We start from the raw sequence: 17,433 nt of genomic DNA, 5'->3' as shown, positions 1-17,433 counted from the left end.
AGTTTGAGGTGCTAATTATTTTTTCTAAATGGAGATGTGAATAACCAGCAGGCAGCTGAAGATACTGGATTGGATCTCTGATGTGGTTTTTTAGAAGCATCATATTTTCATTAGAAAGTCTCTTATCATTTGCAAGAATTATGTTTCTGTAAGCATCATGCAGAAGGTTTAACCTTTAATTGAAATAAATTTGTTTAAAATTATAGTATATGGATAGCATGAGAAAAGAGGGAAGGTATGATTTCAGAGAATTCGGGGAAGATTTGTGTAAACTAAAACACTGATGAGAGAAGAATCATGAAAACAATTAATGTAATAACAAGAAGATTGTATAGAAAAACAACTTCAAAAGACTTAAGGATACTGAACAATAAAATGACCAACCACAGCTTCAGAGAAGGGATGGTGAAGTGTGCTGTATACCTCCTGACAGAGTGGTAATGAACTCAAGCTGCAGAATGAGACATACTTTTTTTGGGGGGGGGGCAATGGGGGTTAAGTGACTTGCCCAGGGTCACACAGTTAGTAAGTGTCAAGTGTCTGAGGTCAGATTTGAACTCAGGTCCTCCTGAATCCAGGGCTGGTGCTTTATCCACTGTGCCACCTAGCTGCCCTGAGACATACATTTTTAACACAGCCACTGTGGGAATGTGTTTTGTTTTACTGCAAATATTTGTTAAAAAGATTTTATTTTTTACAAATTATTTGGGGGAAAGAGATAGGAAGAGAAGGTAGAAGTAGGTATAGAGTCCATTCTCTACCAAAAGAAAACAATAGAAGGAATCGCAGATAAGTGGGACCACTTTGAAGGTTACATGTTAAATTATATACTTTAAGTAAGCTCTATATAATGAGATTTTAGTTTTATGTACAATCTTTTCTGGTACTACAATTTGTATAGAAATGTTCATTTTATTTGGTGTTAGGTTCAGAATAAAAATAAAGTTTACATTTGAAAAATCAATTAATTTTTCATGGTAATAAATACTTTTATCCAGCTGTTTTTGTGTCTCTTAGAATTATGAACATTTCATTCCTGTTTTTTTTTATGTGATTTCTATATAGGAAGATTCTGATACTAGTAATAAAATAAGAGAGCAGAAAAGAAACCATGAGTCTTCAGAAGTTGGAGGTAGGTTTATGAAAATGTAGATTAATTCACCTTCTTAGTTTCTATTTTATGTCATTTTAATTTTATTGTTTTTACAGAATTAAGTTTAGCTTGTGAGGAAGATGAAATTATGAGATCAGAAGAAAGCCCAGATCTTTCCATGTCTCGTTCTCAGGTATAAAAACATTTAAATTTCACTTTAAGAGGATTGCCCTTTAATTGTCATAGAAGAAATCTAAGCTATCAATAGCCTTTTGAAAAATAATGCTCCAAATAATTAGGAAAATGCAAATTAAACCAACTCTGAGGTTCCATCTCATATCCCATAGATTGACAAAGTTGACAAAAAAAGGAAAATGATAAATGTCGGAGTTGTGGGAAAACGGGCACATTAATATGCTATTGGTAGAGCTGTGAATTGGTCCATTCTGTAAAGCAAATTGGAACCAAACCCCAAAAGTTAATACTGTGCATATCCTTCAGCATGGCAATACCACTGTTAGCCTTACATCCCAAAGAGGAAAAGGACCCATATGTTTAAGAATATTTATAATAGCTCTTTTTTGTAGTATAAAAGAACTATAAACTAAAGGAGTCCCATTAAATGGAAAATGGCTGAACAAATTATATTAACATAAGAAGTAATGAAAGCAATGGTTTCAGAGAAACCTGGGGAAATGTAAATGAATTGATGCAGAGTGAAATGAGCAGAACCAGAAGAATAATTTCTACAATAATGTGAAGATACAACTTTGGGAAACTAAAGAGTTCTCTCTGATCAACATAATGACTGACTGACCATAATTCCCAGATGGCCCTTGATGAAATGGACTACCTGTCTCCTGAAAGAGAGGAGATAGACTCAGGGTGCAGAGGGAGATATATTGTTTTGGACATGGCCATGTGGGAATGTGTTTCACTTGACTATGCTTGTTTGTTAAAAGGGCTTGGTTTTTCTTTCTTTTTCAATGGGGGTGGGGAGGAAAGTGGGAGGGCAAAAGAAGGCAGATGAAGGTTATTATTCATTAATTAAAAAAAACAAAAAGATTATATTTCCCAAGAATGAATATCATTTATTTGTTTTGGCTAGGTGGTTGGGTTGGGGGGTTTTTGTTTGTTTGTTTTGTTTTGTTTTTTGAGGCAGTCAGGGTTAAGTGACTTGCTCAGAGTCACACAGCTAGTAAGTGTCTGAGGTCACATTTGAACTCAGGTCCTTCTGACTCCAGGGCCAGTGCTCTAATCACTGAGCCACCTAGCTGCCCCTGGCTAGATATTTCTTCTATTTTATTGGTTTATTTTCAGTTCTTCTAAAAGAATATTCACTAACTTGAACTCCTGTTACTTTAATAAAATTTGATAAATATGTTGGCAGAAAGTCTTTAGTAGTTGGCAGGTTCATTTAACAATAATCTTAAATACTATTAATATATAATCATAGATTTTGTGGCTAGAAGGTATTTAATAGGTATATAATCATATTGCTTATTTTACATGCTATATGTAAAATATATTACAGAATGCTATAGCAAGAAGGGTCTTTAATGATCAGATGACCTGGAGGCAGGAAGACCAGAATTCAAATGCTGCCTCAGATACTTATTAACTTTGTGACCCTAGGCAAGTCACTTAAACTCCATCTGCCTCAATTTCCTCATCTGTAAAGGGATAATAAAAGAACCTATCTTCTAGGGTGTCGTAAGTACAAAATGGGATGTTCATAAATTGCTTAACAAGCCTTAAAATGCTATACAAATGCTAGTTATTGTCATTATTATTATTATAGACCAACCCCCTTGGTTTTTTTGTTTGTTTTTTGGTTTTTTTTAGTGAGGCAATTGGGGTTAAGTGACTTGCCCAGGGTCGCACAGCTAGTAAGTGTTAAGTGTCTGAGGCCGGATTTGAACCCAGGTACTCCTGACTCCAGGGCCAGTGCTCTATCCACTGCGCCACCTAGCTGCCCCAACCCCCTTGTTTTACAACTGAGGAAACAGACCTATGAAATTGATGTGACTTGTCCATGGTCGCAGTATCAAAACTAGCAGTAGCACCCAGATTTTCCAGGCCACAGGCCAGTACTCTTTCACTTATATCAATATTCCTTTAGTAACACTGATATTTTTATCTGATTTTCTCAAAGTTAGAACAAAATATTCCTTAAATGTGCTTTTCCCATCTATTGTTGTATGGTTTCGTACTGTGGTGATAAATATTCTCCATTTTAGGTTGAGCAATTGATCAGTAAGACATCAGAACTTGATGTGTCTGAAAGCCGAACAAGAAGTGGAAAGGTTTTTCAAAATAACATGGTGAGTGCTTCATTCAGAATGAACTCTGTGTAATACGACTGGTTTATTTATTTTATGATCTGAATCATAGTGATTTGTGCTACAGTTAAGATGGTATTCAAGTGAGAGAGTGTGGCCAATGGGATGACTGCTCAGACTGAGATTTATGGGGTGTTGTTACCTCAGGGAAGTCAGCACAAATCGATAAGGTATTTAGCTTTGTTGTTTTAGAAACCCAGCTTTACCAGTTTACCCAGGGGTGATCATGCTGCTTCATGCAAACAAAGCAAAATGTCAAACCTTTCCCTTTCCCAAGCTTCCCTATTATTGTCCAGGGCACTACTGTCCTCCCAGTTACCTAGACTTGCAACTTCAGTGTCATTATAGAGTCCACAGTGACTCATCCCACATACCCAGTGTTCCCAAATGTTCCACCTCGACATTTCTCCCATGTATCCCCTTCTCCACTCACATAGCCATAATCCTAGTTCAAGTTTTCATGACCTCTTGTTTGGATTATTACAATGTCATTCTGATTTTTATTTCTGCCTCCTGTCTCTTCTCCCTTCACTCTAATGTCCACTTAGCTTCCAAGATGACTTTCCTAAAGCATAGGTCTGACCATGTCTCCTCCCACTCAATGAATTCCAGTGGCTTTCCTGTATCTTCTAGGACCAAACATAAAGTCCTCTGTCATTTAAAAACCTTTATAACCTGACCCCTTTCTGCCTTTCATTCTTCTAACATGTTATTTCCCTCCATGAACTCTGATCCAGCTGTGCTGGCTTACTTGCTCTTCTTCCAGTATGATACCACAACTCCCACTGCCATGTCCTTATCCCCCATACCTGGAACGTGTTCCCTCATTTCTGTCTCAACAATTGGGACCCTGAAACATTTTAGAACTGATTCCTTTCTACTTTTCCCAGGTTCAGTGTACTTATTTGGAGTAATTAATTATATAAATAATGCCCACGCCTCCATCCAGTATAACACCGTATTAATAGACCATACAAAACTTACCCTACCTCATAGCAAAACAAGACACTTGACGAAAGAGCATAATAAGGAAAGCAGGACTAGATTATTCTTCCTCCAAAAATATATTAATTTGGGGGTATGAAAAATGGACACCCCCTCCAACCAGTACATTCACTAGCAATGGGAAGAGTAGACACATATAAGGATCACACGTGGGACACATGTAGAGAATGTATATAGAGCACACACACACAGAGCACATGTGGCCAGGTCACATATGTGGGTGGGGAATTCACACCTATGACACTTCAGGTGTTGTCACTGTGTCCTCTTAGAGAAGAGCCTTCCCTCTTTCTTTATCCCTCCCTCCATATCACATCTCTGCATTCTACTTCTCTCACCTGGGCTGTTTTCTAGAATCCTCAACTGAATTATTGCTTCTTCTCTCCAAGAGGATGAATATGGGTCCCTTTCACCTCTCTTTTAGCTTAAAGTCCAAAGACAAAACTACCACTTTTGGGGAAAGGCAGAACCCCTACCTAGTCACTGAACCAGGGGAAAGCTGTTTTCTTTCTATAACAGGGATTCTTTTTTTTTTTTGGTCTTTCATAGTATCCTTTTTAAAAAAATCTTTTTTAAATAAAAGGATTATTTTCCAGTTACATGTAGAGATAGTTTTCAACATTTGTTTTCAAACTTTTCACAGGTAATCTGATACAGGTTTTATATATGTGTGTGTGTGTGTGTATGTGTGTGTGTGTGTGTATATATATATATATAATAACATTAAACATATTTCTGCATTAGTCATGTTATAAGAGAAGAATCAGAGCAAAAAGGAAAAACCTCAAAAAAGAAAAACAAGAGCACCAAAAACAAAAGAAATAGTATGGTTCAATCAGCATCCATATTCCACAATTCTTTTTTTTTCTTCTGGATTTGGAGAGCCTTTTCCATCATGAGTCCTTTGGAACTTTCTTGTACTGTTGGATTGGTGAGAAGAATCTAGTCTATCACAGTTGATCAACACATAATGTTGATTATACCGTGTATAAGGTTCTTCTGGTTCTGCTCATCTCACTCATCAGCAGTTCATGCAAGTTCTTCCAGGTTTCTCTGAAATCCGCTTGCTCATCATTTCTTACAGCACAATAGAATTCCATTACATTTATATACCACAACTTGTTCAGCCATTCCCCAATTGATGGACAGCCCCATAATTTCCAATTCCTTGCCACCACAAAAAGAGCAGCTATAAATATTTTTGTACATGTGGGTCCTTTTCCCTTTTTTATGATTTCTTTGGGAAAAAGACCCAATAGTGGTATTGCTGGGTTAAAGGGTATGCACAGCTTTATAGCCCTTAGGGCATAATTCCAAATTGCACTCCAGAATGGTTGGATCAGTATAACAGGAATGCTTAACTTGGAATCTGTGGAACTTATTTTAAAAATATCTTTATAACCATTTTTATTGCATTTTACATTATTTCCAATTACATGTAAAGATAGTTTTCAACATTCGTTTTGGGGGGGGGCGGGGAAACAGGGGTTAACTTGCCCAAGGTCACATAGCTAGTAAGTGTCAAGTGCCTGAGGCTGGATTTGAACTCACATCGTCCTGAATCCAGGGCTGGTGCTTTATCCACTGCACCACCTAGCTGCCCCTCAACATTCATTTCTATAAGATTTTGAGTTCCAAATTTTTCTCCCTCCCTCTTTTCCCTCCCCCCATCTCAAAGCCAGCAAGCAATCTGAAAAAATAGAACTGGTTTTCTTTGTAATCTTATGTATTTTAAGCATTTAAAAACATGATTGTGGGAAGGAATTTATAGGCTTCACCAGACTAACTGCCAGAGGGGTCTATGACACAAAAAAGGCTAAGAACTTATATATTATAGGGGTAGCTAGGTGGTGTAGTGGATAGAGCACCGGCCCTGGATTCAGGAGGACCTGAGTTCAAATCTGGCCTCAGACCCTTGATACTTACTAGCTGTGTGACCCTGGGCAAGTCACTTAACCCCAATTGCCTCACCAAAAAAAAAAGTGCTTATGTATTATAAGGAGAAAGTGTTCTCTCTGAGGGGGTAAGCTTTTTTGGAACACAAGCCAAGCTGACAGCTAGTTAAAACCATAAGCATCCAGTCTTTCTTTTGAATTTCTTCCTGACATACTGGTTGTCTGTCCCAACTCTTTCTCTGATTTAGGGTTAAAATATTTTTGTTTGTCCATTTAACCCTTTATGAACCCCGTTTTAGAGGGTTCTTTGAAGGAAACTCCACATAAGTCATGTAGGTCTGAGGCACAGGGTTTTCCCAGGGTCTCCTGGGCAAATAGAAGTAGTAGAAGAATAACAGCAAAGGCGGGGGGGGGGGGGGGGGGGGGGGGGGGGAGGGAAGAAGTGTTATATATGAGGCTTCTGCCCTCTTTCCCTGCAATTCAGTTCCTTTGTTAAAAATTCCTTAAAAAAAAAATTCCTGCCTGTCGCATGCAAGTATAATTAGTATCAAATGTGCACACTTTAAGCCAAAGCTTCTTAAACTGTTGGTTGTGACCCCATATGTGGTTGCATAACTGAATGTGGGAGCTGCGAAAATTTAAGCAATAGTAAAAGTTTATGTATACCTATTTTATATACCTATATACCCTGGGTCACGTAAAAATTTCTCAGGTAAAAAGAGGTTGCGAGTGGAAAAAGTTTAAGAAGCCCAGCTATAAGCTACCCTATAAGTAAATTACATGTTATTTTTATTGATTAGATTTTGTTATTAATGGTTCCCTGATGTGATTTGGATGACACCTTGTCTCACATCATCACATTTACAAATATCTCTTAGGATGGATAATTTCTTCAAATGGATAATCTTATCCATCATATATTCATTTTTATTTGTTGTAATTTCAAACCATTTCCCCAAATTCTGGGAGTGCACCCAATTTAACCTGAATCCCGTTGTGCACTGAATATAAAATTTAATAATAAGTAATTATTATTCATATTAAATTAATTCACATTTATTCTCAAAGTTCACATTAGAGTTATAGTGTTGAGAAGGAAAATGTTATAAAATATAATCCCCCGGGGCAGCTAGGTGGTGCAGTGGATAGAGCACTGGCCCTGGAATCAGGAGTACCTGAGTTCAAATCCGGCCTCAGACACTTAACACTTACTAGCTGTGTGACCCTGGGCAAGTCACTTAACCCCAATTGCCTCACTAAAAAAAAATATAATCCCCAAAACTGTGACTCAATAGGTAGTATATAGCATGTACCTTGTTTTCCACTCTCAACCAAGGTGAGAGTTGACACAGACCAAGTTCCCAAATACAGCAAATGGAAGGAAAAAAGCATGGAAAAAAGAATCATTAATAGCAAAAACTTCCCCCAAACAGTTTCCACTTAGGTTGAATATTAGGATGTAGGAGGGGAAAAAAGCTGATGTTTATAAAATCACATGATAGAACCATTTGTATTTTCATTATTTTAGGGAAATCTTCTTTGAAAAGTACTCTTATTGGGGGTCTACATCCTTTTAATAAATGGTGAATGGAGATGTGAAATTAATGAAATGAATCAGTGACTTAGGGTTCTTATCTCTAGCTCTTTGAACATATAGCACATATATACCAAGTGGAGTTGAGTAACCTTCTTCCCCTTCCTTCAAGAAAGATTCCTAGAACACGTTAAGAAATAGGAGAAGGTGGGGCCGCTAGGTGGCGCAGTAGATAAAGCACTGGCCCTGGATTCAGGAGAACCTGATTTCAAATCCGGCCTCAGACACTTTACACACTTACTAGCTGTGTGACCCTGGGCAAGTCACTTAACTCCAATTGCCTCACCAAAAAAAAAAAAGAAAGAAAGAAAGAAAGAAAGAAAGAAAAGAAATAGGAGAGCTGATTCTGTACGAGGAACTACCATATAGCCATAAATAGAAGACACAGAGTGGACATAGCATGCAGACTTGAAGGTGGGGACAGGCTGAACAAGACAGAGATGCTAAGAAGCATGTGGAAAAGAGGCTTTCACTGAAGAATGCTGCATTCCCAGGGCCCCAGAGTAAAGGACAGGGCAGGAATTGGCACCACATAGACATGCTGAGCCACAGGAATACCTGGAAATAGGCCTATATTGAAGGCCAGTGCAGCCACAGAACTCTAGAGGACAGGAACAGGTGTCAGATAGAGATGCTGAATCAGAAGTGGAGCTGTGGGGGTGTTGCAATATGGAGAAATATCAACATGGTAGGAAACTGGAAGTGAGGACGAGTGAAGAGGCCAGAACTAGGCAGCATGATCTGAAAGAGCAAACCAGAACCTTGCCTTTTACTGGTACTGTAAAACCTTAAAATTTCATGAGGATCCAGGGGATCCAGGTCCAGGTGAATGTCAGCCCTTAGCAACCCATAAGCCACATGTGGTACAACTATAAAATGAAAAGAACATATAGATCCCTATGAGAAAAGGGAGAGTTTTTTTACTATTGGTTTGAGAATGAGTCCTTTCTTTTTTAGTACTATAAAACAAAAATGCATCCAACTTTTATATAGTTAACACCTTATTAGTCCAACAGTCAGGTGAGAAAAAAAACCGAGGAGAGTTTATAGTTCAGAAACCCAGAAAGAGAGAGTGCCCAGGAGGAGGTGGTCAAGTTGTTAAGTACATCAGAGAGGTCAAAAAAGATTAAGATTGAAAAAAGGCTGTCACATTTGGCGATTAAGAAATAACTTTGGTAACACTGGAGAAAGCAGTTGAGTGATGAGGTTGCAAAAGGCTGAGAAGAGGTTACTGTGAGTAATGGGAAGGGATCAAATACAAGAGATGTTATTAATGTATAATTAAAGAAATTGGGCAACTGACTAAATATGTGACATGATGGAAAATGAGGAATTGTGAATCTGGGTGACTGGAAGTATGGGCTATCATAGAAAGAAACAAGAGTGTGTTTTGAGGGAAAGATGTTAAATTCTGTCATCAAAAGTTGAGACTTCCAAAGGATATCCAGTGTGAAATGTTCAATAGTTAATCAGTGTTGTGGAACTAGAACTCATGAGAGAATCTAGGGCTGCATGTATGATGAGGGAGGTTTTTAATAATTGTTTATTGATAGACTGTAGGAAAAAAAGACATTCTCCCAAGTTAGGTAATTTAGTTCAGTGACTTTTTTATTATCTACAGACCTTTAGATCATTTTCCCTTTTTCTCAGTCATTCTCTCTAATATATCCATTATACTCTGGAATGTCAATATATACATTTGTCTCCTTGGTCACTTCAGCTCTCTGGCTGCCCGATTCATAACCCTTCTCAATTACTGGACTCCCATCTTCACTCTACTTTAGCTACCCACATAGATAGGCATCTCATCACCCATAATTGTGCTGACTTTATGATCTTCCTTGATCATCATGTCTTAGCTTACCACCTCTCCCTCTGCCTTATCCCTAAATCTGTGTCACAGCCTTGCTGTGACCTTTATTCCCTCCACCAATCCCTGCTTCTCCAGGCCATACCCCTGCTCCTATCCCTCTTCTTTTTCTCATCTTACAAAGTTGCACTAATATCTTGAACATTCTCTTCCCCTGTCTTCACCCACTGATAACTTCTCCTGACCTCATTCCCCATTGGTTAGCATACTCCCATCCATTTTTACTCCCCTAGTTCTTGCCATAGTGGATCCCTTACTTACAAAGAATAACCTTCCCCAAACACTTGCTACTTCCTCAGCTCCTTGTTTGCAGGCCTTTTCTGTTGTGCCCTCCAGAACTTAACACTTTGTAATTAATAAGTAGCACTTCTTCATAGATCTCTTCTTCTAAAGCTTTTTTCATCTTCTAGCTATCACTGAAACCTTGCTCCCTGGCAACCCCTTCCAAAACTGCTTCCATCTTCTCATATGCCCTCCAACTCATTGGCCTCCAGAGAGTAGAAATATTCTGTTTCCCATTGCCAATTCTGTGTTCTTTCTTTACTGCCACCACGTAGTAACCTCTCCTTCTTTGAGGTTCACTCTTTCCAAACTTATCACTCAGTTCAGTTCCTGATGACTGTTATTTACTTACCCTCAACTTCCCTGCCCCCCTTAGGACTTCCCTCCCCCTTTCTCAATGAGTTCAGTGCCTGGCCCACATTCTCTCTACTCTAAATCTCACCTTCATTATAGGGGACTTACATGCATACTGATTTCCCAAATACCCTAATCTCCCATTTTCCCAATTTAGTCAACTCCCATGACCTACTCCTCCCTCCATTTCAACCATACATTATTTGGTCTTGCTATCACCCACTAGTGTTCTACTTCCAATATCAAGAAGTCTGAAATTCCTTTATTTTATCATAATTTCCTAACATTGCTACTCCCTATGCCTTACTCTTCCTAAATCTATTCTTCATCCTTAACGCAACCTCCAATTCTTCTATCCCTTAGTACTTTTCTAAGCTATCACCTTTGCTGTAGCTATACTCTGCTCTCTTCTCAGACTTGAACCCTTAGTGAAACTAGTTCAAATTTACACTATTCTCTAACCTGGAATTTCTTGCTCCCCTGTCCAGTCACTCCTTATGCCTTTGCCAAAGCCCAACCTTGTATTGCTCCCACCATTTTTCTCATTTGCTACTAAACAAGACAGGAGGAAGTCACATAACTATACTGAATGTGTTCACTACAAATTTATCTAGTTACCTAGTCTCAACTAAGCCTTTACTGAAATAAGGCAGTCCTTTTACTCCTTCCTAATAAATTTCCAGTCTTCACAGTGGCCATTTTAACGTTTCCTTCTCTTCTCTAGCTTCTCACCCACACCCATTTAGCTGAGGACCTCTTCTCACACTATACTAAGAAAATAGAGGGTATTCTCCATGAGCTCCCTCATCTCAAAATCACTTTACATCATCCCCTTTATTGTCAAATGACTCGGTCAATTGATCAGTCAATACGTATAAAAATTTACTATGTGCCTGGAAGGGAGGGAAGGAAGAGAAAGGAAAAGGATTTCTATAGTGCCTACTGTATGCCAAGTTCTGAGGTGAGCATTTATACAGATACAAAACTCCTGGGGCAGCTAGGTGGCGCAGTGGATAGAGCACAGGCCCTGGAGTCAGGAAGACCTGAGTTCAAACCTGGCCTCAGACACTTGACACTTACTAGCTGTGTGACCCTGGGCAAGTCACTTAACCCCAATTGCCTCACAAAAAACCAAAAACAAACCTCTTCTAGTTGTAGCCTTTTGCACTGGCTGCCATGTAGGTGAGGACACTGATGCTAAGGTATTTACTAGCCTCTCTCAGTCCCTAACTATGAGTATATTCCCCAAGATTCTATCCCAGACCATCTTCTCCCATCTATATTCTCTCCCTTGGTAATCTCATCAGTTCCCAAAGGACAACCATAATAATAAAAAACCCATAAAACTAAATGAATTTCATAGTATTTTTGTGCTGAATTGAAATATGGCATCAGATTATCTATTATGCATTATTGTGACAGGAATCAGAGTTTTATGTTTTAAAAAGTTTTTTACTAAACAAAATTATACTTATTTAACTGATTTAAAAGGTAGCTATGGATGATGTCCTATTGTATTTTGCCTGCGTGGAACATCATTCTTTAGCATCCAAAAGTGGTCACCCAGGGTGCTTGGGCTACATTACCCTGGTACCATTTCTTCTTTGTCATGATTTCCTAATGGAAGCATCCCCTATGCTTTTCATTTATAGCATGCAGGTCTTCTGGTAAGAAGTCCAAGTATGAATTTAATAAATAGATGTTAAATGTTATATTCTCTAATTTTCTAAACTTTGAATAAACATTGAGAATTTTGGGTAATTTCCTGTCTTGTAGTTTCCCAAAAAGTATTTGCTCACTTCAAGAAATTATTTCCATGAAGCTTCTTCAACTTCACTGAACTGATCTTTAAAGTATTCATCTTTTTGTTTTGAATAATATTTTCTCAATTACATGTAAAAACAATTTTTAACATTCTTTTTAAAAATTTTGAGTTTCAATTCTCTTCCTCCCCTCACCCCTACCTGAGAGGGCAAGTAATTTGATATAGGTTATACATGTACAATCATACAAACAGAGACCAAAAAAACCACACGCACAAAAAAAAAAGTGAAAAATAGTATGCTTTGATCTCCATCAGTATTTGGATTCTATCCATTCTTTCTCTGGAGGTAAATAGCGTTTTTCATCATAAGTCCTTTGAAATTGTCTTGGATCATTTTATTGCTGGTAAAACAGGCAGACTTGACCCAGATCTCTTCTTTTCAGTAGCTGTTCTCTTTAATACTGGAATAGTTGTTGGGGGCTTCTTAACAACTTGCCTTAATTCATTCTGACCTCTTATTGTACCTCTAGACCATTTGAACTCACATGGTTACTTCCAATCTTGAACATATTCACCTCTGGGTATTCATTTGCCCAAGATAGGAAAGATCAAACACAAAGAAGGCAGAGACATCTAGGGACCCCTGTGCAAAGCTTATCCAGCTGTGGCCTCCTGCAATAGCTAGCTGCTATGCATTAACACCATGATTCTTTTCATCTTTCTTTACCTCTGGCTGGAGACACTTGATAAACCTGGCTAAAGTAGCAAGCCTTTCTACATGGCATTTAAATCTCCCTCAGTCTGACTCCAGCCTGCCTTTCTTTCTTTTATTTTTTTTGGCCGGGCAATGAGGGTTAAGTGATTTTCCCATGGTTACACAGCTTGTAAGTGTCAAGTGTCTGAGGCTGGATTTGAACTCAGATCCTCCTGAATCCAGGACCAGTGCAACCTGGCTCCCCCTAGCCTACCTTTCTTAACTGAGTTCATATTTACTCTTCTTCAAACACTTGATTCCATCCAAAATGGCCTTCTTGCCAATACCAGAACTTGGTATTCCATCATCTGCTCCATGCCTTTGAACTTGCTGTCTTCCATGACCAGAATTGAACCTCCTTCCTTACCTTCACTCCTTGAAATCATTCATTTTGCTCAAGGCCTCATTTAGGTGCCACCTTCTCCTTGAAGCCCTTCTGGATTCCCCCTAATTATTGGTGCATTCTGCTCAAATTATCTCACACTTCCTTGTCTGTGGATATGCTGGATATTGTATCTTCTAGTGGACTATAAATAATAAACTCCTAGAATGCAAAGACTGTTTTTATTTTTGTCCTTGTATCCCTGGTGCTTATCAAATTGCTTTTGACATACTAGGTATGTAATAAATGTTTGTTGAATTACTAAATGTTCACAATTATCTTCACAACTATAGCTTTCAGTATTATATATATATATATATATATATACACAGTGATATTTATATTACCATATTTATGGATTGTACTACAGTAATATTTTTATCATGGAAATAAAAATTGAAAAAAACATTGCAAGCATCTATAAAAAATCTTTTTTTCTTCAAAGAATAAGTTGACCACTTCTTTTTTATAATTCTGAAATTTCTATGGTCATTTGCCCAGGGTCATACAGCTAGTAAGTGTCAAGTGTCTGAGGCTGGATTTGAACCCAGGTCCTCCTGAATCTAGGGCCAGTGCTTTATCCACTGCACCACCTAGCTACCCACCATGGTCACTTTAAATACAAGACTAGATATAACAATGATAGGAAAATCTACATATGACCAAATGCTACCTTTCACTACTTTGAAAACTAGCCAATTATTTTGTCTCTCTTCAGACTTTTGGAAATGAGTCAATGAGGACTTGTAAAGAAACTAAGAAGAGGAGTCGACCTGAATCAGGGAGAAAGGTAAATTTATGTTGATTATAGAAAATTAATTGCTATGGTATAAGTTTTGTGAAATATGAACTATCAGAATATCTCCACAAACTACTATTAAATTGGGGAATAGGATAGATAATGGGCTATCTATAAGGCTTATAGTATATTATTGATAGTTCTTTTATGTATATAAGCCTAAAAAGTTTGTACACACTGAGCAACAATCATAGCCTTTGTGAATTTCTGTGGCCAAAAAATTCATCACTGTTTAGCCAACCTTTTGGGTTTCTCCAAATCCCTTTGGTGCCTGGTCCTAAGGAAACAGGTATACAGTCTGTAGCTGATCTGATGCTCAAAGCCTTTCTAGCCCAGTGGGACCTGCTACAGCTGTGTTTTGACATAGTCTTACAGAACTTCCAGGGTCACCTTCATAACACAGTGAGGCTTCTGAGTAGGACTTCAGGAATGGTTTAATACTACATTAAAGTTAAAAAACAAACATCTTAAAAGAATAAAACCCTCTTGTTTCAAGTATTTAAGAAAATAAATAGCTCACAACTACTTTCATTTTAAATTAACACTAATTATTTTTTTTTAATTTAAAAAATTTTTTTTGGTGAGGCAATTGGGGTGACTTGCCCAGGGTCACACAGCTAGTAAGTGTTAAGTGTCTGAGGCTGGACTTGAAATCAGGTCCTCCTGAATCCTGGGCCAGTGCTCTCTATCCACTGTGCCACCTAGCTGCCCCTACACTAATTATTTTAAATACATAATAATATTAACTTGGATCTATCTAATACATTTTCCAAAGAACTAATTAAAGTTCTAAGCACCTTTTCCTGTAGTAAAATTAAAATCTGGGCTTCCCATTTCCTCCTAATGAAATTCAGGGTCTTAACAATTTTCTATAAAGTGATTCCTGAATTGCAGTCTATACTTCATAGCTTTTTCCCCCAATATAAATCTTTGTGAAAATTAATATAAGCTCAGGAAATCATGTTAATGATGCCTTGATTTTAATCTTATGCAACTCTCTCTCTGCAGTTCAGTTGAGTTAAACATTTACTATGTTAATGGCATTGTGCTAGGCACTGGGGATACAAAGATTTTAAAAAATGATCCAGTCCTTAACCTCAAATAGCTTAATTCTTTCTTTCTTTCTTTCTTTCTTTTTTTTTAGTGGGGCAATTGGGGTTAAGTGACTTGCCCAGGGTCACACAGCTAATAAGTGTTAAGTGTCTGAGGCCAGATTTGAACTCAGGTACTCCTGACTCCAGGGCTGGTGCTCTATCCACTGCGCCACCTAGCTGCCCCAAATAGCTTAATTCTAATAGAAAGTATACAACATATACATGTATGTGTGCATATATTACAATGTGCAGTTATGTGTCTGTGTATGTATTACTACACATATATGGACTGTATATAGATACATACATAAAACAAAAGATTTGTGATGCTAGCAAAGGAGAGACATCCAAACAAAATGCTTTACAAAAACTTGAGATTGGTAGAACACTTAAGTGCTAGAGACTTCATAAAGGAGATAGTACTCTAAGCTAAGTCTTTATGGAAAAGGACTCTGAACAGTAGAAATATAGAGAAGGGAGTATTTTCTACAAGTAGGAGGTGTCATGCTAATAAGCACTGGGAAGAGATTTGTAGTACAGTGGGTACATAGATTTCATGATGGGCAGTAATATGAGATTAAAATTGCTTATTTGGGGAGCATGATGCTTTTTAATCTGACACTTCCCTAGTACATACTTTAAATGTGTATTGTTTTAACAGGCATTGAGAAATGGACACATATTAATATTTACATACTTTTAAAGAAAATGAGTTCTTATATCATTAAGAATCAAAGTAAAGCCCTGCTATCTTGACCCCAAATAGCAAATGAACAGAGACCTAAATTCACAATGAAGACTGTCACAGTGGAAAGCATCCTTCCTTAGTTGTATTTTCTCTTGACAGGTCCTCCAACCATTTGAATCTTCCTATAGTCAAGATTCAGCACCGAAAAGGAGAAAGTTTAGTGAACCAAAGAATTACATATAGAGATCTTTTCCCTTTCAGCTTGTTTGTAAAGATCTTTTTCAACATTGCTATCTAAACTGAATAGTAATATTACAGTGTAATAATATTACATTTTAAGGTGTGTCTCCTCCTCCCCTGCCCCTACCCCAACCCCCAGTGAACTAGAAACTTTTATGTATATAAGCCTAAAAAGTTTGTACACATTTCAGAATTGACTATAGCTCAAAATATTATGAAGTAAGAACCAAATTTCAATCTACTCAGAAATTTCTGAGGAAATTTGTGGGACAAAGGCAAACAAAATTGTCAGATGACTGGTTAAGTTATTTTCCGGTTTTCTATATTTGATAGACTATTCATTTACAAATACATCCGTAAAAAAGAAATACATCCATTAATTTTGAATTTAATACTATCACTCTTTGAAATAATAATATATATTGAGGTATTAACATTTGGGGGATCCACAATTATATGTATGTTTGAACTTTACCATTTAAATTGTGATTGTCATTGTGTTTTATTATTAAAACAATGTTCTTCAGTACTTTTTTATAGTGTATTAAAATGATGATATACTGGGGCAGCTAGATGTCGCAGTGGATAGAGCACCGGCCCTGGAGTCAGGAGTACCTGAGTTCAAATCCGGCCTCAGACAGTTAACACTTACTGGCTGTGTGACCTCAGGCAAGTCACTTAACCCCAATTGCCTCACAAAATTAAAAAAAAAAATGATGATATACTGCAAGTATTGGTACTTAAATATTTTTTACAAATTTAATACAGCAACAGATTTTACTGTATGACATTATTTTTAATAAATTTTTATTGATAAATCCTCTTTCTTACATAACCATATCCCTATTCCTATGTATTCCTCTCCTCCCTGTCCCAGAGGGCCATTCCTTATGACAAACAGTATTTTTTTTAGAGAAGAAAAGTCAGCACAACTGATTAATACATTGAGAAAGTCTGAAAACATGTGATGTAAGACCTGTAGACCTCCCACCTTCACAAAGGGGTAGGTTGGAGGTATTTTCTCATCACTCTTCATTTGAGCTTTGTTTGATCTTTGTAATTTTCTTACATTTATTTTTGATATTTTTTTGGTGTGTTGTTCTTTCCATTTATATTGTTGAAGTCACTGTATATATTGTTTCATTGCCTCTGCTTACTTCACTCTGCATGAGTTCAACTAGATCTTTCCATACTTCTCTGCACTCATCATATGCATCATTTCTCACAAGGCAATAACAATTTTTTTTTTTTGCACGGGGCAACGAGGGTTAAGTGA

The 17,433-nt window shown here is 37.4% G+C and overlaps 1 protein-coding gene across 1 annotated transcript in view; it reads left to right on the top strand.

Moving 5' to 3' along the window:
• The window catches only part of HORMAD1 (HORMA domain containing 1), a 31,656-nt gene extending 15,496 nt beyond the window's left edge, over positions 1 to 16,160 (top strand). Inside the window, exons 10-14 of the mRNA XM_043963258.1 lie at positions 1,066 to 1,132; positions 1,210 to 1,286; positions 3,334 to 3,417; positions 14,055 to 14,126; positions 16,077 to 16,160. Coding sequence (XP_043819193.1) covers positions 1,066 to 1,132; positions 1,210 to 1,286; positions 3,334 to 3,417; positions 14,055 to 14,126; positions 16,077 to 16,160 — 384 coding nt within the window. The remainder of the gene's footprint in view (positions 1 to 1,065; positions 1,133 to 1,209; positions 1,287 to 3,333; positions 3,418 to 14,054; positions 14,127 to 16,076) is intronic.
• The last annotated feature ends 1,273 nt before the right edge of the window (positions 16,161 to 17,433 follow it).

Source organism: Dromiciops gliroides, chromosome 4 (genome assembly GCF_019393635.1).
Source record: "Dromiciops gliroides isolate mDroGli1 chromosome 4, mDroGli1.pri, whole genome shotgun sequence".
In the NCBI taxonomy this organism is placed as follows: Eukaryota; Metazoa; Chordata; class Mammalia; order Microbiotheria; family Microbiotheriidae; genus Dromiciops; species Dromiciops gliroides.
Note: the sequence above shows the minus strand (reverse complement) of the source record. Positions and strands in the feature narration are given on the sequence as shown.